Source organism: Podarcis tiliguerta (assembly GCF_965153285.1).
Source record: "Podarcis tiliguerta genome assembly, chromosome: 2".
Classification (NCBI taxonomy): domain Eukaryota; kingdom Metazoa; phylum Chordata; class Lepidosauria; order Squamata; family Lacertidae; genus Podarcis; species Podarcis tiliguerta.
The window spans coordinates 10,709,241-10,733,762 of NC_139535.1; the positions used below are offsets into that span (position 1 = coordinate 10,709,241).

General features: G+C 48.4%; 1 protein-coding gene across 4 annotated transcripts; it reads right to left on the bottom strand.

The window, feature by feature from the left end:
- Positions 1–3,453: 3,453 nt before the first annotated feature.
- Positions 3,454–23,627, bottom strand: LOC310670165 (uncharacterized protein). 4 transcript variants are annotated; one of them, XM_083424963.1, is made up of 9 exons: positions 23,129–23,627; positions 22,541–22,626; positions 22,310–22,439; positions 21,065–21,178; positions 16,949–17,635; positions 13,448–14,059; positions 9,616–9,840; positions 7,297–7,476; positions 3,454–6,600 (listed from the first exon to the last, which is right to left on the bottom strand). In XM_083424963.1, the coding sequence occupies exons 1-9, from the start codon at positions 23,610–23,612 to the stop codon at positions 6,587–6,589; spliced, it is 2,532 nt and encodes an 843-aa protein (XP_083281089.1). In that variant the 5' UTR covers positions 23,613–23,627; the 3' UTR covers positions 3,454–6,586. The 4 variants fall into 4 exon arrangements, with proteins under 4 accessions (XP_083281089.1, XP_083281091.1, XP_083281088.1 ...); XM_083424965.1 differs by having other exon boundaries at positions 23,055–23,503; XM_083424962.1 differs by lacking the exon at positions 3,454–6,600 and having other exon boundaries at positions 6,612–7,476.
- Between the last annotated feature and the right edge of the window lie 895 nt (positions 23,628–24,522).

The window sequence follows — 24,522 nt, forward strand, 5'->3', positions numbered from 1 at the left end:
AGTGCCTAGGGCTTGCCGATCGAAAGGTCGGCGGTTCAAATCCCTGTGGCGGGGTGCGCTCCCGCTGTTCGGTCCCAGCGCGGGCCAACCTAGCAGTTCGAAAGCACCCCTGGGTGCAAGTAGATAAATAGGGACCGCTTACTAGCGGGAAGGTAAACGGCGTTTCCGTGTGCGGCTCTGGCTCGCCAGAGCAGCAATCTCACGCTGGCCACGTGACCCGGAAGTGTCTTCGGACAGCGCTGGCCCTTGGCCTCTTTGAGTGAGATGGGCGCACAACCCTAGAGTCTGTCAAGACTGGCCCGTTTACCTTTAGGAAACCTGAAGGCCTCTCGATGTTGCTGGACTCCAGCTCCCATCATCTTCGAGCATAGGTTGTGCTGCCAGAGGCTGACGGGAACTAGAGTCCAGCAACACCTGGAGGGCAGAGGGATCCCCATCTCCAAAGCTGTTTTCCATTTGCGCTAAAAGCCACAAATCTTTTCAGCTTCAAAATGCAGATGGGGAAATCAGACAGTGAAAACAGTCCACAGGCATGAGTTCTCTCCATGTCAGAACACCCACATGCTGTTGGGTGAAAACAAAAATTATAAATGTTGGACTCCAACTCCCATCATTCCTGAGCAATTGGCACGCTGCCGGGGGCTGATGGGAGTTGGAGTCCAAAGCACCTGGACTCCAGCCCTGTCATGCATCCTAATGACACTCTCTGTCTACCTTTGAAGCTTAGCAGGAAGTAACGCCAGACAAGGTAGGATGAGAAACCAGTTATCAGCCAGATCATTCCCAGCCACGCTGAACCCAGGAGCAGACTATCATTTGGAGCAGAGATGTTGCAGCTGGTCTTTGCTCCCCTTAAAGACTTCAAGAGCTGTTCCACTTCAGACTGCTTGTGTAACAATATGCACGCACACGCACACACACACACACACACACACACACACACAGTCCCTGCACGTTGAAAAGTAGCTGGTGAGAAGGAAAGGCCTCCAGCCTAGATCCCCACCCAAAAAGATGCTAGTTTTTCATGTTTGCCATCCTCCTTTAACCTGATCCTCTCCTGATGATGCCCAGATCTCCAGGCTAGGGAAGATTTATTTATAACAATATTTGCATACTGTAGTTCCGTAAAAAAAAAAAAAAAAAACTACAACAATTATCTATATGCAATAAACAAAACCCCCACACACAGAAATTTAAAAAGTATCGATTGCCAGCTAACTATTACTGAAAATGTATGGTGGAGATAGAGGAAATGGTGGCCTGAAGTTGCTATGGGCCCAATTCCCACCGATGGGTTGGGGCTGGCTGGGGCTGATGACATCTGGAGAAGGTCCACAGGTTCCCTGATCCTGCTGAAGATGCGTAGCCCAGACACAGGCTTTCCCTCCTCAGCAAGAACCCAGCCTTTCCCCTCAAAAAGAGCAGCTGGTGAGGCCCACCAGCATAGGCCATGCCTTGCTGTGTGCAAATCTGCCAATTGCTAATGCCTAGAGCATTTCCCATAATCCCCTGCAGTGGTTCCCTGTCAGGGTCTCCTTAGCTGTCCTCTCAGTGACGGGCAATTTGTTTTGCTCGTTCAGAGCAGGGGTGGGGAATCTCTGGCCCTCTTCCTGTTGCTGGGCTCCAGTTCCCATAAGCCCCAGCCAGCATGGCCAATGGGCAGAGATCACAGACCAATAAGGTCTGGAGTACCACAGGTTCCCCATCCCCGATTCAGGAGAAATCAACTTCCAAAGGGGCTCCATATCTATATTAGGATTGATCCAAAGCAACAGAGTTACTTCTGGGCTATTTGACTTCTCCGTCCCCCCCCCCCCCCATCCACTCCCCTCTTTGAAAAACAAAAGCGTCATTAACGCAGCATTGTTAGTCTCCAAAGATGCCCAGGGTCATTTTGGCAGGCTTTCCAATTCATAGAATCATAGAGTTGGAAGAGACCACAAGGGCCATCGGGTCCAACCCCCTGCCAAGCAGGAAACACCATCAGAGCACTCCTGACATATGGTTGTCAAGCCTCTGCTTAAAGACCTCCAAAGAAGGAGACTCCACCACACGCCTTGGCAGCAAATTCCACTGTCGAACAGCTCTTACTGTCAGGAAGTTCTTCCTAATGTTTAGGTGGAATCTTCTTTCTTGTAGTTTGGATCCATTGCTCCGTGTCCGCTTCTCTGGAGCAGCAGAAAACCACCTTTCTCCCTCCTCTATGTGACATCCTTTTATATATTTGAACATGGCTATCATATCAGCCCTTAACCTCCTCTTCTCCAGGCTAAACATGCCCAGCTCCCTTAGCCATTCCTCATAAGGCATCGTTTCCAGGCCTTTGACCATTTTGGTTGCCCTCCTCTGGACACGTTCCAGTTTGTCAGTGTCCTTCTTGAACTGTGGTGCCCAGAACTGGACACAGTACTCCAGGTGAGGTCTGACCAGAGCAGAATACAGTGGCACTATTACTTCCCTTGATCTAGATGCTATACTCCTATTGATGCAGCCCAGAATTGCATTGGGGTTTCTCAGATGAATTCCACCTTCTCCCCCGCGTCACAAGTTTTGAAACTATTCAATAAAGTTTGTAATTTTTCTGTGTGGCCTTGCTTTGTCTTGTTCAGCCCTCTTCTCTCACCACCAAAAAAGCCCCCTTGATGGTGGCACTTTCAAAATCACATCGATTCAAAGCAGAACCTCATCCCCAGGCACTCCCTCGCTAGTCAATTGGGTCAGAGATGGGAAGCCTTTCTCTGGGTGTGAGGGATGCATTCTTCCATGGGTGATCAGTTGGGGCATGCAAGCTAATGCTGGGTGCAGCCAGAACCAAAAGGCCACCCTCTCACTGCCAGCCCTTTCTCTGGCCTTCCCCTACTCGCTCTAGCTCTCTCACTCACACACAAACACATCCCTTTTTCTCCTCATAATTGCCTTTCAGTGTGAAAAAAGGACGTGCTTACCGTATTTTTCGCTCTATAAGACGCACCAGACCATAAGACGCACCTAGTTTTTGGAGGAGGAAAACAAGAAAAAAATTATTCTGAATCTCAGAAGCCAAAACAGCAAGAGGGATTGCTGCGCAGTGAAAGCAGCAATCCCTCTTGCTGTTCTGGCTTCTGGGATAGCTGCACAGCCTGCATTCGCTCCATAAGACGCACACACATTTCCCCTTACTTTTTAGCAGGGAAAAAGTGAGTCTTATAGAGCAAAAAATACGGTAATTTCCGCCTAGGAAATAAAAAAGCAGGAAAAGTGCATTGAAGGGTGTGTGTGTGAAATCAGGAGTCGTTGAGGAACCCCGGGGATTCCTGCCACCTGCTGTCTAAATCACTCTTCACTCATTGGCTAAAAACACTTGACAGGCGGGAGCATTTTCACAGGAATTGCTTGCAAGGGTACCAGCATACCTGGCTCAGAACAGTAAGGCCTATTCTTCCTCCTCATACTTAAGAAAGGAGAAGTCAAAGACACCGTTCTCAATTTTTATGCATGTCATTCCTTAAAAGTAAGTAACGCAGGGAAAGGAAAGTGGAAACTTTATTATTATTATTATTAAAGCAGAAGTAAACGGAGTTATGCAAAGAAAAAGAAAATCTGATTATCACATTGTCAAATGAATGCATCTCCTGTCAGCTTGAAAACACAGGTGAGTGCTGTGGTTAAAGACACTTTGAAAACTATGGGCCATACTTCTGAGTAGATGTGTATAGTTAACTTCTATTGAAATCAACGGGGCTGAAGTTATTCGTATCTAACTTGGAAGTCAAGGTGATCTCGATGGGACTAAAGCGAGACGATGTATGAACTGGGCCCAGTGTTCCTAGGCTGCATGCCTTATTGCTACATTTTGCAGGTCAGCTGTGTTTTTCAAACGATGAGTTTTTCCGGTACGGTTTTTCCCGTACATGCCAACCCCTTTCCCAATTTTTAAAATAAAATCCTCTTAATGTACTGGGGAATCTTTGTAAGCTTAAAAAGAAAAGTGAAAAGCAGCAGCTTTGTGTATACGATCCAGAGAAGAAGAAAAAAGATTAGTGCATTTAGGTCCCCACTGGAAACAAAATGGATTCACACATGTGCATCAAGGCTGCACGCGACTGCTAGCACCCTCAGTGGTAGAGAGCTTCCTTTGCGTGCAGAAGGTCCCAGTTTCACTCCCTGGTACGTCGAAAAGTTAAAAATAGTATTAGAATGCAATTCTGAAGAACATCCCCTCCCCCAATTAGAAACATTGGAGAGCTGCAGCCAATCAGAATAGACAATACTGAGCTAACCAGACCAATGACATCACTTGTGCTTTTATATTCTGTTGGAAGCTGCACAGAGTGGCCAAGGCAACCCAGTCACATGGGTGGGGTATAAATAATAATAAAAATTACTACTACTACTACTACTACTACTACTACTACTGCGGCCTGCTTCTGAACTCAAACAAGGAGGGTATTGAGCCCCATGGCTGGTGGTCTGCACGGCTGCCAATTAAATAATGCCCCATTTATAAATTTAAGACAGCACCACACCACTTTAAGCAGTCGTGGTTTCCACCCCACAAAGAATACCGGGAACTGTAGTTTGTTAAGGGTGCTGAGAGTTGTTAAGGAGACTCCTCACACAGACACAGTTCCCTGGGAAGAGATGAATTGCTACGGAGCAGCTCCCTGAGAATCAAAGAGGTATCTCTCAAGCTGCTTCTAACACCATGCCTCTCATCATTCTATCCTGCATTTTACCCTTCTATTCTATTACTGTTTTTTAAATTTTAAAAAATGCACCACTCTGTATGGAAAATTGCCCTACAGTTTAAAATTAAAATTAAGCAACTGGTCACCTCCCTGTGCTGTTTTGAACACCAAAAACTGCCAGAACTGGGCAGGCGGGGGAAGTCAGTCTTCCAAAACGAAGCGGGCATCGTTAAGAAGGAATTAACAGCAACAGTAATAAAAGAATATACGTAACTCTTTACAGTGCAAAGGCTGGGATCCAGAACTGCAGAACTGTACCAACTGACAATCCTGCTGCAAAAAGTCTGTCATCAATTCCAAGTTAATGCAGGATCCAGACCACAGACTCTGAAAAGACAGCATTTTTTGTGGGCCAGCTTAGAAATGAAGGAAGTCACACATTAAGGGTGGCCTCAATGCTAATCTGAGCAGGACCCACTGAAGCCAACAGACATGACTAACTTAGATGAATTAATTTCAGTGGGTCTTCTCCGGGCAGGACTTAGTTGAATACAGTCCTGACTTATTTATAAACCAGGTCTAAAGCACACACACAGCTAACAATAAAAACACAAAAATCAATAAAATGTTAGCCCCTCATAACTGTCGCTGAGTTATATTATTCAGTGTTAGGGTTCCCCCCCCCAATAAAAAATAATAATAATTACACTTCGTCTGCTGCTGCAAAGTACCCTGGGCCCGATACTCACACCTGCTCATTCACTTTTGAGAGGGTAAATTCACCACAAAGTGATCAATTCTAGTTGGCAAACATTTCTTCTAGAATGTGCCGTGAGGTGGCATCAGAGAATGTCCACTCTGCAGAGAAATTAGTGAAAAGCAATGGTCCTCCAGCGAGTAGGGATTCTCAGTTCCGGCCACATGGGGGAGCACATCCACACAAAAGAAATGTTGACAATTCCACACTCAAAAAGAGAAAAGTCACATGACACATGAGTTTACCGTGAAACGTGACTGTGAGCCTGTGAGAATCAGGGTTTTGTCTGCAAAAAAGGAGGGGGAAAGGATGATGTGACAAATGTGTCACAGACTTGGAACAAGACTTTATGACCTTGACTGGCTTCCCATAGTCAGGATGTATATTTTTTGCCCTTAATTAAATCAATGTTCTGCAGCAAAAGTAGCTTTGACCTGGACATGGCATGCAAATGAAAAGTCATTTGCATATTTATATATACATATTTGCCTCTTTTGCATAATTGTTTCTGCTTACACTGTTAGTTTCACAGGACACCGAAACCCTGCCTCCTAACCGCTCGCAACTCTATTCAGTGCTCTAGATTTTCAGATTCAAAAACTCCATCCTTACAGGCTTAAGGACTAGAAAAGCCCCCGTTTCTCAGGAATGCCGGAACGCAGTGTCCTGGCACCAGCTTGTGTCCTTGTGCAAGTGCAATTGTGAAATGCATATAATCTCAGCCTTAAAAATGTTCACACTTGTGAAATCTAAATCACTGACCTCATAACGATGACCTTCCCCAGATGGCAGATCATAACATTAGCGTATTCCTGGGTGACAACACAAAACATGCGCATGAATTAACCCATACAAAATAAAATAAAAGACAAATGTTAATATTTCAGTTAAAGAACCCCACCCTTCCCCGCAATCCGTACATGTTAGCTATGCAAGTGTCTGGTTAACACTGGAGGAGGGGAGCGGGGGAGAGCTAAGAATGCTTCTGTGTCTTCAAGTCTTTCCAAAAGAAATTGTTTGCAAGACGCACTAAACTCTGGGTGTCTCTTTTTGCTGCTGGACAGAACAGTTTACTTGGAGATCCCACCAGTAGACAAACGCAGGCTCATTCCGCATTCCAACAGTTTCATCATTCAAGGATGAGGCCGGGGTTGGAAGGATTTTATTTTAAACTATCTGTGGAGAAAACAAAGAAAGAAAGAAAAGCAGAACTATGACGGGATAAGAAAGGGCAGGTTATCTTTCCCTGGACTTATACTATCTTTCAGTGCTGCCTCAATGGGAGTTCTGTGGAACCTGGAAACCTGCAATCTGCTTTTGGACTGTTGATCTAGAGAAGGGATAAGAGGAGCCTGTGGCCCTATGGATACTATTAGAATTCATCTCCCACCAAGAATGTGGTAGAGCATCCAAGTTCAATCTCCAGCACCTTCAGAGAGGGTTGGGAGATATTCCTGCTTAGAATCAAAGAATCATTTAGCTGGAAGGGATCCCAAGGATCCCAAGGATCATCTAGTCCAACCCCCTAAAGGATCCTTGATAACATGGCCATCAGAAAGCTCTTCCTAATGTTTAGTCGCAATCTACTTTCTTGTAATTTTAATACATTGGTTTGGGTTCCACCAGTCTAGAGTAGCAGGGGGAAAAGCTTGCTCTGTCTCCAATGTGACAGCCGATTCATACATCTGAAGATGGCGATCACCTCACCTCTCAGTCTTCTTGAGGCCAAACGTACCCCAAATCCCTCCCCAGCCAGCACGCCCAAAGAAGCTACAACACGGTGGACCTACAAACCTCTCCCTCTTTTTTGTAAGCTTAAGGGCTAGGAACTTGACAAGGCCAAATTGCTCAGGATGCCTCCTCCATACTGACCAGATTCATCCCACTCTGCTGTTAGCTGTTCCAACGACCCATGCCCACTACTATCAGAGACGGCTCGAGACTTCAGGGAAACGTTTCCTTCGGATCTGTCTGGCGACACATCGTTGACTTCTAGCTCAAGGCCTCTTTGCTGGGTTTCCTCCTCTGGGTGTTCAGTTGTCATACTATCGCCTTGCAAAAATAACGACAGTTATTAATATTACAGTGGTACCTCGGGTTAAGAACTTAATTCATTCCGGAGGTTCGTACTTAACCTGAATCTGTTCTTAACCTGAAGCACCACTTTAGTTAATGGGGCCTCCCGCTGCCGCCACGGCACGATTTCTGTTCTCATCCTGAAGCAAAGTTCTTAACCCGAGGTACTATTTCTGGGTTAGCGGAGTCTGTAACCGGAAGTGTATGTAACCTGAAGCATATGTAACCTGAGGTACCACTGTATAGGGGAGGTTGGGTGTGGCTTGGCCAAAGCGGCCTGGTGGGCCAAATGGAAAGTCCTGAGGGCAGGGCTTCTTTTCAGCCGGAACTTGCCGGAACTCGCCCATTCTGAGAGAAGGAGGGTGAGTTATCGGCTCTCCACCCCCCCACTAGAAAAATAGCACTGCCTGTGGGGCCGAATTAAACCCATGGGCTGGAGGTTCCTCACTCCTGCTGTAATTTTATAGCAGGGGATGGGGGACCTCAGGTGTGGGGCCAACTCTGGCCCACTAAACCTCACTATGTGGCCCATGCCACACTCCTCTCTCCAGGCTACACCCCTCACTCACCCCCCCTACACACACAGAGTATTTTTTGCCTGGCTGGATTGTATCCCTGAAGCCTCTTAATGCCTCTTTGTTTGCCTGAGGAGAGCATCCCGAGGGGTGTGCAAAGGTAAAATTGTACAGCGCTAACTTAATGTACAGAGGCAAAATCTACATTTGTTGCTCCACCCACTTTTGCCTCTGGCCCGACCTACTTTTAGCATGCGGCCCTCAGGAGGCTGCCCAGAAGGAAATGCGGCCCTCAGGATGGATTAGGTGTCCCACCCTTGTTTTATTGGATGGCAGCTGTGTGCAGCTCTTCTACCTGAGGTATCATGTGAGGCAGCTCTCACTCATGTTAAACCCCAGGCTCCAGTCTGAGGCGACTTTCACACCACACCTTTGAAGCGCCACGAGACCATGTTGAACTGTCATGGCTTCCCCCAAAGAATTATGGGAGGTGTAGCTTGCTAAAGGTGCTGAGAGTTGTTAGGAGACACACCCACCCCACCATTCACCCCTCACCGGGCTACAATTCCCAGAGGGGTTTAACAACCCATCTCTCTTAGACCACTGTAAGCAGATGAAAACTTTAGCAGGAATCTAATAACACTTGTAATGTAACAAACACTATGGATAATATGGACAGATACAAAATATAGATTATATGCAGTTGAAAATGTTGATTATAGGACTCAGGGAGGGTATGGTGGGAAGTCTTGAGATTCAGATAAATCTCTTTATACGGATATGTATTTGGTATTGTTATAACTTCACACTTGTAAAATCAAATAAAAACGATTTCAAAAAACCCCCCCAACAATCCACCTCTCTTCACAGGGAAATCTGGGAACTGTCGGGCCCAGTATCCATAACAAACTACAGCTCCCAGAATTCTCTGAGGGAAGCCATGGCTGTTTAAAGTGGCATCGTGGCACTTCAAATGTAGGGTGTGAATGTGGCCTAAAGTAGTAGTAGTAGTAGTTACTTTAGGCTACATTTACACCCTACATTTGAAGTGCCACGATTAATAATAATAATAATAATAATAATAATAATAATAATACAGTGGATGCTCAGGTTGTGAACGTAATCCGTGCGGGATGCACATTTGCAACCCGCAGCGGCACGTCTGCGCACGCACGAGTTGCGATTTGGCGCTTCTGTGCAAAGCACGATTTAGTGCTTCTGTGCATGTGTGACCGCCAAAACCCGAAAATAACCCGTTCCGGTACTTCTGGGTTTCGGCAGGTCTGTAACCCGAAAAAACACAACCTGAAGCATCTGTAACCCGAGGTATGACTTTCTTTCTTTCTTTCTTTCTTTCTTTCTTTCTTTCTTTCTTTCTTTCTTTCTTTCTTTCTTTCTTTCACTGCCTTTCATCCGTAGATCTCAGGGCAGTCCACAACATAAAATACAATGTAGCCCCCCTCCCACAAAATACATAATAAAAATAAGAACAAAACAAACCAATAATCCCCCCTAAAACGCAACGCATTTAGAAGGGTATCAGAAAAGACAGTAGGCAAAGTGAACTAGGGAAATCTGAGGGAGCAGAGAGCAAACCTACACGAGTCGCTGGCTCCTGCCCTGTCGTGAGGGGCAGCGAGGCTCCTCGGAGAGTCCACGCCTTCGCCTTCCCCCTCGGACTGCCCTCGCAATGGCTCCGCTGCCCCTTCGCCTTCGGAGCCACTTCTGTGACTCTGCCTCCCCTCAGAGCGCTGGGGGCCTTGCACCCACGGCTCTCCTCGAGGTGCCATGCGGGAGATGGAGTCGGGCGGAGAAACCAAATATTCTAGTTGGGAGAAGAAGAAACGAGAGAGTTACATGAGAACATGAAGGAGTTAGGCTGCTGCAGCTTCAGTTGTAGCGCAGTTGGAATGAGACCGGAAACAGGGAATGAGGAACCCTCCGGAAGCAGGTCAAGAGAGAGAAGTGTTTGATTTGGGAAAGACAAACTAAAGTACGGTACTTCTTCCACGCAACAGCGCATTGTTAAATCCCAGTCAGATGGGTAGCATCACCATCACCATATTGTTGTTGTTGTTGTTGTTGTTGTTGTTATTAGTATGAATTCACTCCCACAAGAGGTAGTGATAGCTACCAGCTTTAAAAGAGGACTGGGCAAATTCGTGGAGAAGGAGGCTATCAACAGGGACGTTCTATACCCCATGTTGAAGGCAGTTCCTAGGAATCGCTCTCAGGCTTCCCATAAGTATCTGATTCATCCCTGTGAGAACAGAATGACGAACCAGGATGGGCTGCTGGTTTGATCCAGCATTTTTCACTACAATTATCGACAGCTGAAACCATGTACGGCCCTGTTTGTGGGCTTCCCCTAGACACCAGAAGTTTATATATATATGTATATATGTGTGTATACACACACACACACACACACACACACACACAGTGGTGCCTCACAAGACGAAATTAATTCGTTCTGCGAGTCTCTTCGTCTAGCGGTTTTTTCGTCTTGCGAAGCAACCCTATTAGCAGCTTAGCGGATTAGCGCTATTAGCGGTTTAGCGGCTATTAGCGGCTATTAAAGGCTTAAGGGATTAGCGGATTAGCTGCTAAAAGGCTATTAGCGGTTTAGCGGATTAGAAAAAGGGGGTGGGGAGCGAAAAAAAATCTCAAGACTCGCAAGACATTTTCGTCTTGCGAAGCAAGCCCATAGGGAAATTCGTCCTGCAAAGCACATCGAAAAACGGAAAACCCTTTCATCTAGTGGATTTTCCGTCTTGCGAGGCATTCGTCTTGCGGGGCACCACTGTATATATATATATATACAGTGATATATATATATAGTGATATATATATATAGGCTTTACTTAGTTTTTACTTAGTTTTTATTAAAAAAAAATCTTGTGTCAGTTAATAAATACATAAATAAATATTGACAATTTCCCCTTTTTACTAAAAAGTTGAGCATAGAATCACAGAATCATACAGCTGGAAAGGACCACGAGGGTCACCCAGGTCAGTGTTTCTCAACCTTTTTCCGAACGTGGCCTCCCTCTTTTCTTGGTTCCTTCCTGGGATCCTCCCTTGGGCATAGCCTGGGTGGGGAGGGGGCAGCTGCCCCCCCCCCCAATAAGTAGAAATCAATACAAATATGTGGTTCTGCCTAACAAAAATCCTGGCTATGTCCATGGCCCCTCTCCTACTAGTAAAAAGGTAGCTATTTAAATGGTTTGTAAATATAACATGTTTAATTATATATATTTTAATTTATACAAAATACAATTGCATACAATAATGGGAACATAATGAAATATTGTTGAAGCAGAAAAACGTATCATCATAGAGCTGGAAGAGACGCCAAGAGTCATCTTTCTAGTCACTAGTGCAACTGTAGGAATCTCAGCTAAAGCATCCATGACAGATGGCCATCCAGTTTCTGCTTAGAAACTTCCAAGGAAAGAGAGTCCAAAACATCCTGAGGGAGATCCATCTTCCATGTACTGTGTTATAAAAAGTAACACCACTTATTTGACCCCCGTTATTTGGCACAGAGGGGAAACTTACAAAAGGCGCACAGGGAGTTCTGTATACATGGGAGAATTTTAAAAAGCAAGTGGTCCTAAAGGTAAAGGTAAAGGTACCCCTGCCCGTACGGGCCAGTCTTGCCAGACTCTAGGGTTGTGCGCTCATCTCACTCTATAGGCTGGGAGCCAGCGCTGTCCGAAGACACTTCCGGGTCACGTGGCCAGCGTGACAAGCTGCATCTGGCGAGCCAGCGCAGCACACAGAACGCCGTTTACCTTCCCGCTAGTAAGCGGTCCCTATTTATCTACTTGCACCCAGGGGTGCTTTCGAACTGCTAGGTTGGCAGGCGCTGGGACCGAACGATGGGAGCACACCCCGCCGCGGGGATTCGAACCGCCGACCTTTCGATCGGCAAGTCCTAGGCACTGAGGCTTTAACCCACAGCGCCACCCGCTTCCCAAAGTGGTCCTAACTGACTGCAAAAAGCCGTTTTCCTCTGGAGGAACCCTGGCTGTTCTAAATAAAACACTATAGGCCCCCACACCCTTACCTAGCAGTAAGGCCCTCTGAATGCAGTGCGGCTTTCTTCTGAACAGACAGTTATTTACGAGATGCAAGTCAGCAGCACCAGACGACGCCACTTGGCTAGGGTGGATTTCACCTTGCGCCTTGCAGAGCCAGGCTGATGCTGCTGACAGGCCCTGCGCCCCTTGGCAACACCCAAAGGCCCTGATCCACTACGCCAGCGGTTCTTAACCGGTAGGTTCCTAGATGTTGTTGGACTACAACTCCCATCATCCCTGAGCTCTGGCCTTGCTAGCTAGGGGTGATGGGAGTTGTAGTTCAACAACATCTGGGGACCCACAGGTTGAGAAAGGCTGCAGTAGGCCCTGGATAGCACCGTGCAGCGTCAGGCCCAGGCTGCCACCTTGGATTGCAGAGTCAGGCCCAGGCTGCCACTTTGGATTGCACCAGCGGCAGCAACAAGCAGTTCTGGCTGGCCCAGCCCTACCAATTGCCACCCCATCACTGCACTTACCTTACCAGGGGGGTCTAGATCAAAACGGGAGCCTCAGTGATCACCCTCTCCCGCAGGAAAAAAACCAAGGTCTACTCAGAAAACACACATGGCAAAAAGGAGCACCAGGCCCTGGTGGGCACCCTCTTTGGGATTGGTCAAGTGGATAGCCAGCCAATCAATATAAATACACACACACACAGCCCTTCACTTCTCACTTCCCTCTGTGGCTCCCTAACCTTTTGCTGTTCCCCCCCATTTATGCATTTTTCACCTGTGGCCCCCTTGGTGAGCCAGTGTGGTGTAGTGGTTAAGAGCAGCGTAATCTGGTGAACCGAGTTCGCTTCCCTGCTCCTCCACATGGAGCTGCTGGGTGACCTTGGGCGAGTCACACTTCTCTGAAGTCTCTCAGCCCCACTCACCTCACAGAGTGTTTGTTGTGGGGGAGGAAGGGAAAGGAGATTGTTAGCCGCTTTGAGACTCCTAACGGTAGTGATAAAGCGGGCTATCAAGTCCAAACTACTCTACTACTCTTGGAATATCCTGGGGGCCCCCAGGGGGTCAAATGGCCCCTGGTTGAGAAACACTGATCTAGTCCCCCACCCTGCAATACAGGAACCTTTTGTCCAATGTGGGGCTTGAACCCACGACCTTGAGATTAAGAGTCTCATGCTCTACCAACTGAGCTATCAATCTTCTGGTTGGCATTATTACTGCCATAGAATGTTGCCTGCTGCTGTGTTACACATCTGATGAAGAGGCACACTCCTGAACATTTAAATAAAAGAAGATGAGCTCGATTGGCTGGTGCGAGGAGGGAGCACAGAGCCGGGGCGGGACTTGGGCCTGATCCGGCAGAGGCCTCTCCTCTTCACGGCACCGGATTCCGCACCTGGGTGGATCTCCTCCTGGTGCTCGGAGAAGGCCGAGCTGTCGTAGAGGCTCTCCCCGCCGTCAAAATACTTGTAGGCGTTGTCCCCCGAGTGGACCCTCTGGTGCTTGGTGAGGTACGGCCTCCATCGGAAGCTCTCTCCGCACTGGAGGCACTTGTAAGGCTTCTCCCCGGTGTGGATGCGCAGGTGCTCAGTGAGGGTGGAGCGGCGGTTGAAGCTGCGCCCGCATTTGGGGCACTCGTAGGGCTTTTCCCCCGTGTGGATGCGCAGGTGGGCGTTGAGGTGGGTGCTCTGGAAGAACCTCTTGCCGCACGCCAGGCATTCGAAGGGCTTCTCCCCCGTGTGCGTCCGGTGGTGCTTCACCAGCTCGAACTTGTACTGGAAGGCCTTGCCGCACTCGTGGCAAACGTGCTTCTTCTCCACCTGAACGATCTTGATCTGGCTGACGTCCATGACCTCGTTCCCTTCCACTTCAGTCTTTATAGGCCTCTCGGGCGGCTGGCCTTCCGTTTCCGGGTTAAGGCCGGCCCCGCCATGCTGTTCTGCCCCCTCCTCAGAGGCAGGGTGCTGGGGAAAGGCCTCCACGTTCGCACTCCCCACAGCATCATCTTCTGGAGGGCAGAGGAAAAGGCAAGTCAGAGAAAGAGAATCCCAAGTATGTTTCCATATTTTCAAAGTATTTTTGTTGACCTTTAAAGCCTTAAACGGCCTCAGCAGGTAATGCCTGACTAGTCCAGTCCAGTCATGGCCGACTCTGGGGTTGCGGTGCTCATCTCGCTTTATTGGCCAAGGGAGCCGGCGTACAGCTTCCAGGTCATGTGGCCAGCATGACTGAGCCACTTCTGGCCAACCAATGCCGCACACGGAACGCTGTTTACCTTCCCGCCGGAGCAGTACCTATTTATCTACTTGCACTTTGAGGTGCTTTCGAACTGCTAGGTTGGCAGGAGCAGGGACCGAGCAACGGGAGCTCACCCCGTCACGGGGATTCAAACCGCCAAGCTTCTGATCGGCAAGTCCTAGGCTCTGTGGTTTAACCCACAGTGCCACCCGTGTCCCCCCTGTATACTTAAAGGAGCATATTGGTTCACCCCCATTGTTCAGCCTGGACACTGAGGTCCAGCTCCGAGGGTCTTCTGCTGTTTTCCTCACTGCAAGAAGTGAGATTACAGGGAACCAGGCAGAGGGCCTTCTTGGTAGTGGCGCCCGCCCTGTGGAACACCCTCCCATCAGATGTCAAGGAAATAAACAATTCTGACTTTCAGAGTCATCTGTAGGCAGCCCTGTATATGGAAGTTCTTGATGTTTGATGTTTTATTGTGTTTTTATATTTTGCTGGAAGCTGCTCATTGTGTCTGGGGCAACCCAGGCAGATGGGTGGCATATAAATAAAATAAAATAGTAGTAGTGGTAGTAATAGTACTACTACTACTACTACTACTACTAATAATAATAATAATAATAAAGTCCTGAAAAGACTCTCCCCGCCCCCACATTGTCCTAGGACTCAGCTACATTAGTAAAGAAAAAGCTATTTTAATGTGTTATAAATATGCAACATCAGATGGCACTAAAATGCAAAATAAATTTCTTTGTGATTTTCCATAGCATTTTTTCTCTTTTTTCAATTTAATTTCTGACTTATTTATAGCAGGGTTTCCCCACCCCCTGTGTAGACCCACCCCTAGCCTGCCTATTTATAGTCTTAAAAAGCATGGACGTGGGCAGGTTAGAAGAACGAATTTCTGCAAACCCTACATATTGGTCTACCTAGAGCAGAGGTGGAGAACCTCTAGCCTGTGGGTCATCTTATCGTGTTCTTACGCCGTTTGGGTTACAAAGTTAATAGCACCCACAACCAGGACATTGGAATGATGCCCTATTGTTATGAACTGATTCAGAGAATATAATCTGCCTGAAAGCCCTTCGGAGAGAAGACCAAGTTTATAAATATTCTAAGCAATAAAAAGTTCGGAGTCTACACCGTCTTTCTCTATTGTTTCTTTCTTAACACTGCAGGGTTCAGCAATTTGGATGGGCAGCACAATCTCAGTGAATGAACTCAGGACCGTTTCTGCTTATTCAAAAGAGAGCTGGAGTCCAAGATGAATCTAATCCAGCACATTTATCAGAACCCATCAATGCATGACATTTGCACAAATGTTTTAATTTGCATACATCAATTCTGCGCAAGAGTGGGCAGGGAGCACGCAGAAATGGCCACTGGGACTGCCTATTTTTTCAGGAATTACATTCCCGGCACGACGCTGGAAAGAGCAACCAAAAACAAACCTTCCAGCATGCTGAGCAACAGAGCATTTGACTGCAACTCTTACCTTTGAATTGTACTACAGGTGCCCTCCCAGCCATGCAAAGTCAGAGGTTTACCTAGGCAAGCACACATACACTCCTCCTTCCAGGAAAGGAAGTATGTATTTCGGGTCGATCCTCTTTTTCTCATTGCAATTTCAATCAATGTATATGCTGTCATAGCTGCTCCATAGCCAATCAGTTACAACCTTCCACTACCCAAATCCGTTCTGCACATAACACACACACACCCTCCCATATTTTTTAAGATCCCAAATTGGCAAATGCCACAACACATTGCTGGGCGCACTCTGCTGCTGCTGGCTGTTTAATCGCTCACACTCACAGAATCGCAGAACCGTAGTGTTAGAAGCGGCTCCAAGGATCACCTAGCCCAGGGGTCAGCAAACGTTTTCAGCAGGGGGCCGGTCCACGGTCCCTCAGACCTTGTGGAGGGCTGGACTATATTTGGGGGGGGGGGGGGAATGAACAAATTCCTATGCCCCACAAATAACCCAGAGATGTATTTTAAATAAAAGCACACATTCTACTCATGTGGGATGCGGGTGGCACTGCGGTCTAAACCACAGAGCCTAGGGCTTGCCAATCAGAAGGTTGGCAGTTTGAATCCCCTGTTGTTCGGTCCCAGCTCCTGTTGTTCGGTCCCAGCTCCTGCCCACCTAGCAGTTCGTAAGCACGTCAAATTGCAAGTAGATAAATAGGTACTGCTCCGGCCGGAAGGTAAACGGTGTTTCCGTGCGCTGCTCTGGTTCGCCAGAAGCAGCTTAGTCATGCTGGCCACATGACCTGGAAGCTGTCTGCAGACAAGCGCCAGCTCCCTCAGCCTATAGAGCAAGATGAGTGCCACAACCCCAGAGTCACCCGCGACTGGACCTAATGCTCAGGGGTACCTTAACCTTTACCTTTACTACTCATGTAAAAACACACTGATTCCTGGACCGTCCGTGGGCCGGATTGAGAAGGCAATTGGGCCGCATCCGGCCCCCGGGCCTTAGTTTGCCTACCCATGATCTAGCCCAAACCCCCTGCAATGTAGGAATCTCAGCTGTAGAATCCGGATTTTACCAGCAAAACGAAGGAAAACAAATCTGCCGCTGTTCCGTCAATGCATGGGCTAGACAACGCTGCAGTCTAATTTGCAATATTTGTGTGACGAAGACGGCGCTCACCTGGGAGGCCTCCCTGCTGCTCCTCAGGGGGCGGGCTCTCAAACATGGCTTCCCCATCGCTCAGGCCTTTGTAGACAGCACCGCCCACGTGAACCCTCTGGTGCTTGGTGAGGTACGGCCTCCATCGGAAGCTCTCTCCGCACTGCAGGCACTTGTAAGGCTTCTCTCCGGTGTGGATGCGCAGGTGCTCAGTGAGGGTGGAGCGGCGGTTGAAGCTGCGCCCGCACTTGGGGCACTCGTAGGGCTTCTCCCCCGTGTGGATGCGCCGGTGGGCACTGAGGTGGGAGCTCTGGATAAAGCGCTTGCCACACGCCAGGCATTCGTAGGGCTTCTCGCCCGTGTGGGTCCTCCAGTGCAGCAGGAACTCGGACTTGCAGTGGAACCACCGGTCGCACTCGGGGCACATCAGCTTCTTGCGCCCCACGTGGAACATGCTGCGCTTCGAACTCGCCGCCCGCAGGTGCCGCGACGGCTCCCGCCACACTGTCCCCGGAGGCATCTCCCACGGCCTCTGCAGCCCGCAGCGGCTCTCCGAGTTCAGGGGGTCGAGCCCCGGAGGAGAGCCCAACAAAGTCCACTGGGGCTCCGCTCGGTCCAAGATTTCTCGTTCGGGAACCTCTTCTTTGATCTCCCGCACGATCACCTCGCTCGCCGGGATGGCGGGAGAATTCAAATAAACATCGTTCGCTGAGAGGGAGAGAAGAAAGTGGTCTGAAGGGAGAATGCAAGGCAAAGGCTGGAAGAGTGTGTCTGTGCCTGACTGACATAATCATAGAAGGACCGCAAGGATCATCTCATCCCAGCCCCTGCAATGCAGGAATCTTTTGCCCAATGTACCTGAAGGAGCGTCTCCACCCCCATAGTTCTGCCAAGACACTGAGGTCCAGCTCCAAGGGCCTTCTGGCAGTTCCCTAACTGCAAGAAGCCAAGTTACAGGGAAGCAGGCACAGGGCCTTCTTGGTAGTGGCACCCGCCCTGTGGAACACCCTCCCAGCAGATGTCAAAGAGAAAAACAACTACCAGACTTTTAGAAGACATCTGAAGGCAGCCTTGTTTAGGGAAGCTTTTAATGTTTAACAGACCACTGTATTTTAATACTTTGTTGGAAGCCGCCCAGGGTGGCTGGGGAGACCCAGCCAGATGGGCGGGGTATAAATAGTAAAATATTATTATTATTATTATTATTATTATTATTATTATTAATGTGGGGCTCGAACCCACAACCCTGAGCTTAAGATTCTCATGCTCTACCGACTGAGCTATCCCTCTCTGGACTTGCCCACTTCCTAACTACCCTCAGTGCTGTGAGCAGTTCTGCTATATTCATTCATCAGACGTTTCAAGCACTCCTGATATACAAAAACAGCACGATTACCCGCTCTAAAAGGGGTCACCTGTTGCATCTCTAAATGAGCCCTTTCTCGGCACTTAAAGGTAAAGGTAAAGGTACCCCTGCCCATACGGGCCAGTCTTGACAGACTCTAGGGTTGTGCGCCCATCTCACTCAAGAGGTCGGGGGCCAGCGCTGTCCGGAGACACTTCCGGGTCACGTGGCCAGCGTGACATCGCTGCTCTGGCGAGCCAGAGCCGCACACGGAAACACCGTTTACCTTCCCGCTAGTAAGCGGTCCCTATTTATCTACTTGCACCCAAGAGTGCTTTCGAACTGCTAGGTTGGCAGGCGCTGGGACCGAACAACGGGAGCGCACCCCGCCACGGGGATTCGAACCACCGACCTTTCGATCGGCAAGCCCTAGGCGCTGAGGCTTTTACCCACAGCGCCACCCGCTTCCTTCTTATTTGGCCTCTTTTAAGTGTGCACCTTGCTTTCTCAGCATCAGGGATGAAGAGAGCATTTTGCTGTGCCGGTGCAGAGACACAGCACCTTAAAAGGAGGTTGGCTGTTGCATCTCTGAATGAGCAATAAATTTCTGAAGGGTCTCCTAAATTAGTGTAAATGGAATTCTTTTGCATCTCTACATTCAGGTTGCACTTGGAGAGAGAATGTGTGTGTCACTCCCAGTACAGAGGAAGGTGTTGTATCTCTGAACGAGTCCTTGCTCTGATGTTTTTTATTTTAAGCTGTAGAAATACCGCTTTTTCAGTTGCAGGAATGAAACGTGCCTCCAGTTTAGTTTGTGGGGGGGGGGGGGAGTGATGTCCCATTGCTAGCAGAAGTTTGAGAAATCCTGCTCTATCCCCTACACCACACTGCCTCTCCATGCATTAGATATATATGCAAAATTCTAAATCTCAGGCAATGCATAAAACCTACCCTCAGTCCTTCTTAAGGAAACATGGAGGAATTGTGCCTGGCATGCAAATCAATGCAGCTCCACCTCTTCCCGATTTACATAATCCCCAACTGAGGAGTCTGCTGGGGCAGCTCATGCATTTCAATGGGGTCTGCTTTTCACCTACTGCCCTATTGTCATTTGCATGAAAATTGATGCCAGGACCGCTTTTCCAATTGCATCCATTATAAATCACACTGGTATTCATAGAGAAGCCTTTTGTATAGTTTCCTCCAAGTTGCTCTGGGCACCCTGAAATAACCATTCTAGGCACGCTTTGGGTGGCATCAACTGGAAGCCTCAAAGGCCCAGTTGTGTTTTTCCACCCCTTTTTGTGAAGGTGGCTTTTTCCCCTCTTAGGAAACTGTAAGGCGAAACTACCAACAAGCCTGCTGTTTTGGGAAGTGGGGCCATAAAAAAACAATAACCCAAGGCATGCACATACACTTCTATTCCCCAAACGGCCCAACCATTAGGGAGAGTGAGGCAGTCACCCCAGGCAGCTGATTTGGGGTTTTCCTGACGAAGTTAATATTGTAATATTGTAAAGCAGAAGGAGGGGCACTTGCGGGGTTTTCTGCTTTAGTTGCCAATATATGGCATGACCAGCCACACACCTTGTCCAAGGGTGGCTGGTGAGAAAATTGCTATTTTTGCCTCAGGCAGCAAAATGTGTTTGGCTGACCCTGTCGGGACCCCTTTTTTGAAGGTTGTAACCAACCCCAGGCAGGGACCTGTTTTATCCTCCTACAAGTACTAGCTTAGTACTACTACTGCTACTACTGGAATTAGTACTTCTAGCATAAAGAGGCCATAACTATACATTTTAAACTACTACTGGCAATATATTACTATTGTCATTACTACTACTACTAATATTTGTAGTAACTGTGGTTCCAACATAATGAGAGCAAAACTACTCAACGGAGGGGCCTACATTTTATACTACTATTGTTACTACTAATAATACACATAGTAGAAGTTCCAGCACAATGAAAGCAGAACTACTCTTTTAGGGTAGGAGCCTACTTTTTATATTACTACTAGTAATAATAATAATAATAGTAATGCTAAAGTGGAAACTTGGTTTTTGAGCATCTTGGAAGCAGAATGTTTCGGCTTTCGAACACCGAAAACTCGGAAGTAATTGCTTCTGTTTTCGAACGTGCCTCAGAAGTCGAAAGAGCTTCTGAGGCGCATTTCTCCATTTTCTCAATGGATGCTGCAGACTGTCCATTGAGCCTCGGTTGTCAAACGTTTCAGAAGACGAATGGTCTTCCAGAACGGATTACGTTCAAAAACCAAGGTACCACTGTAATATTAGTAGTGGTGGTTCCAGCATGAGGTCAGTACTCTTCAAGGCAGGTGCCTAAATTTTATACTACTGGTAGTAGTAATATGCTACTATTGCTACTGCTACTACTCACAGCAGTTCCAGCACAATGAGGGCAGAACTACATGCTCCCATGTGCTTCCAACAATCTGTTCCCTCTGGTGTGGGATTTGGCAGGGTGGAACTTGATGGGAAGGACATAAGCCTTTTACCTGATTCTTCATCCACTCATGCCCTATCTCTAAACAGTTTCTTTACCTTGACATACTTATTCCCGATATCACTGCCTACCTGAATCTGATTCCCCATCATTTTGGTAACAATACCAGGACTGAGACAGGCAGAGAGGTGTTATGCTCCCAGTATTCCATGAAGGAAATACTATTTGCCGCCCGCATTGTCATAGTTCAGCTGGAAGCACCCAAAGACAAGGTCTTCCTCATGGAAAGGGCACCCATTTGCAATGCCACTGGGAACCTCCTCTCTCACCTTGGCAGGAGCCGATGGAGACCTTCTTGTCCTCCGCAGCCTGGGGGTTGGAGATCCATGGCTCTTGCCCTCGTTCCAGCCGGGAGATCAACTCGGGTTTAGGAATTGGAATGGCTCCATCGTCCCAAAAAAAGAGGGGAAATCAAAAGCTCCCATTAAATGGATATCAGGTTGCAACTACTAGGAACATTGGCACATTTCAGAACGTTTCGTGCGACAAGTTTTGCTCAGTTTTTACTGCAGGAAAACACTAATAAGAACATGGAGCAGAAGAGCAGGGCTGGATACCGGGCAAAGGGTCTCAGCTGGTTGCAATGCCAACTCTGGCTAGCTGTGCCAAGGCACTCTTTTTTACAAGCAAACAAACAAAAGTTCCCGAATGCCTGCTGGAAACGTGGTTTGGTTGCACCAGACCAACAACAAAAATACTGGCGAGAATCAGAGACTCAGACCCTTCTCTTTAATGTACTAGTTATTTGTTTTTAACTGCATGGAGGAGCATTTAAGCTGCAGCCTGACACAGGATTACAGACCCAACACATCTGGTGTGTTGCAAGAACTGGAAGTGCCTTTTCAAAAGCACGCTTCTTCTGGCATTTATGAATATTTCAAAACGTTTGCATTTTGAAAAAGCAAGATTGTAAACCGTAATCAGCATTGCATGGGGAGTTGGCAGGGCGGGAAGAGAACCTTTCTGATGAACCATGGCTGTGAGCATTGAAGATTTAGGACTGAATTAGATGTCACCCAAGTTCTTGCCAAGGGTGTGACATTGCAAGGTCTCAAGACGGAGGTGTCCTAGACGCAAGCAGAAATGAAGTGGAAACCTTCCATGTGCAAAGTGTACACTGAGCTAATGGGAGGACTCGGCTAAGAACAGAGGAAGAGCTCTCTTACACTATGCTGGAGCAATGTAAGATTAGAACATAGCTGTCAACTTTTCCCTTTTCTTGCAAGGAATCCTATCCGGAATAAGGGGATTTCCCTTTAAAAAAGGGAAACATTGACAGCTATGGATTAGAACCAAAATGGGGCTATGAAGAACTAAGAGGGGGAAGAGGTTATTACACACTGGGGGAAACCCAAGGTCTGCTGAAGTACAATAAAAAACTAAGGGGGAAGTCTTCCCCCCCAAAAATACTACACTTGATCTTAGCCAAAAGGCCGAGAAGCGATTCCCCCCCCAAAAATAGCCCAATAAGGACCTCTTCCTGGTGCAACTGGACACCCCCTGCAGTTCCTTACCCAAAGACGCCACATTCTCATAATTCTCTTGCATGACATCCCAGTAAAGGTCCCTTTGCTCTGCATCCAGGAGAGCCCATTCCTCTTCTGTGAAATACACGGCCACTTCTTCGAAGGAGAATGGCGGTGCCTGTAAGAAAAGGTGTGTTGGATCTTTCTTTTTTATATTTTTAAACTACAAAAGTGCTGTTGTGTCCCACCACACACACACACCCCAATTCCATTCTCTACCTGTACTGGCTCCGTGGCAACCATCTCTCTTCCCCCAGGAGGAGGAAATGTCCCAAAGACAAACACACACATCATTTTGCCAAAATCTGTCAGGGAGAAAAGGGGGATGTCAGAAGGGGTGGCTTGGTTCGGACAGCCACCCGCCAGGGATTCCTTTAGTTGTCATTCATGCCTTGCAGGGGGTTGGACCAGAAGACCCTTGCAAGGCTATAATTCCCCCCTCTCTTTACTACTGCAACCATTTTTTGTTTTAAAAAAGAAACACTAGCAGGGCTTTGCTTTCGGCCCCATCCCGCATACTCAGCCCTCTCCAAATATTCTAAACTCAGCATCTTTTACATTTCCTTTCCCCACCCACCTTATTTCACTGCGCCAAACATCACTTTCTGGAAGGCCACAAGGGGGAAAGAACCCTTCACATGAATCGCGCCCTACATGACAGGCGCGCAAACTTTTCCTCCGCCCGCCTGCTCTTCCCCCCATCCTCCAAATTCGTTTCTCCAGCCCCACATACCCGGGACGGTCGCCTTTTGCAGGCTGGCTCGCTCTCCTGCTGCAGACGCATTAAACTAGGCTTGGGGCCAGTACCTGCGGGGCTCCGCCGCCTTTTGCAAGGAGAGGGGAGGAAGGGAAAAGAGAAGGGAAGAATCGCAACGGGAGAATCCCGCCAGCGCAGCCCGCTCCCCCTTGCGCAAGCGGCCTCTCTGGAGCGCGCTCCTCCCGGGGACTCGGCCGGCCTCCCTCCGCCTAGGCGGGCTGCAGCCCCGGCGCCCGGGAGCCCCAGCTCTCCATCTCCATAGACGCCGCTGACCGGATCTCGCCGCGGCTGCTCCAGGAAGCTCTGCCCACCGCCGCCGAGGCGCCCGGCGGAGACGGGAAGAGGGAAGAGCGGAGCCTCGGCGAGGCGCCGGAGCAGAGCCGCCTGGCGGTGGGACGCGCGCACGGGAAGGCGCCGGAGAGACCTCGGATCGCACGGCTGCCTGCGCCTGGGAGAGCAAGCGGGAGCAGCGGAGCGGCAGCAAAGTGTTGCAGTGCAGGGAGGGTGCCGCTGCTCAGGGTTGCAACCGGCCATGCCCTTTTCTCAAGATACTCCATTGCATACCCCTTTCCCCCCAGTTTCTGTTTTCCGTCCTACTCCGCACAGTCAATCTGCTTTCTGATAATCCTCCTGTTATTATGGGCACCTGCAACAAAATGTTGCAGCGTGAAACGATCCCCGTTCACCAGGCCACTGCATTTCATTCCCGGCCCACTAGGTTTCTGTCCTCCCTCCACAATCGTCACCTTTCTGTGACTACTTGTCCTCCCTGCCCCAAACCATTTTTTTAAAAAGCCCCGTGTTTCAATTACAGTACTCAGTTTGTGGGGCGCTGCAAAACTCGAGGTTTTCACTGTAAACCTTTGGCACAGATTTGGAAGGGGCCCCAAACTTTCTGAGCATGCTCCTGTTATGGGTGCCAGCCAGCTATACCCTTTCCCAAGATGCCCCAGCCAGCCATACCCTTTTCTCAAGATACTCCATTGCACACCCCCTCTCCCCAGTTTTCTGTTTCCTGCCCACCCCGCACAGTCAATCTGCTTTCTGTTAATGTTCCTGTTATCATGGGCACCTGCAACAAAATGTTGCAGCGTGAAATGATCCCCATTCACTAGACCACTGCATTCATTCCTGCCCCACTGGGTTTCTGTAACCCCCACATTCCACAATAGTCACCATTCTGTGACTGCTTGCCCTCCCCAGCCTACACCTTTTTCTTTTTTAAAAAGGAATATATATTGTTACTCGTCAGTTTGTGGGTGATGTAAAATGCTGGGTTTTCATTGCAAAACCATTCATTGCTGGTTTGAAGTGACCTGGACACTGTTGGATTTTGGGGTGTTAACTACGAACCCCGTGTTTCAATTACTGGGAGTGGCCTCTGAGACCATATACTACTTCTTCTTTGGCGATCACTTGTAGCTGAGTAAGATTGTCTTCCATA

Bases quoted from the DNA above. Each gene is read 5' to 3' on its own strand.
- LOC310670165 (XM_083424962.1), bottom strand. From the start codon at position 23,612: ATGGCCGGTTGCAACCCTGAGCAGCGGCACCCTCCCTGCACTGCAACA. The intron at 22,440-22,540 runs GTAGAGAATGGA...CTTTTCTTACAG, and splicing joins TTGCCACGGAGCCAGTACAG to GCACCGCCATTCTCCTTCGA. The intron at 21,179-22,309 runs GTAAGGAACTGC...GGGACGATGGAG, and splicing joins TGAGAATGTGGCGTCTTTGG to CCATTCCAATTCCTAAACCC.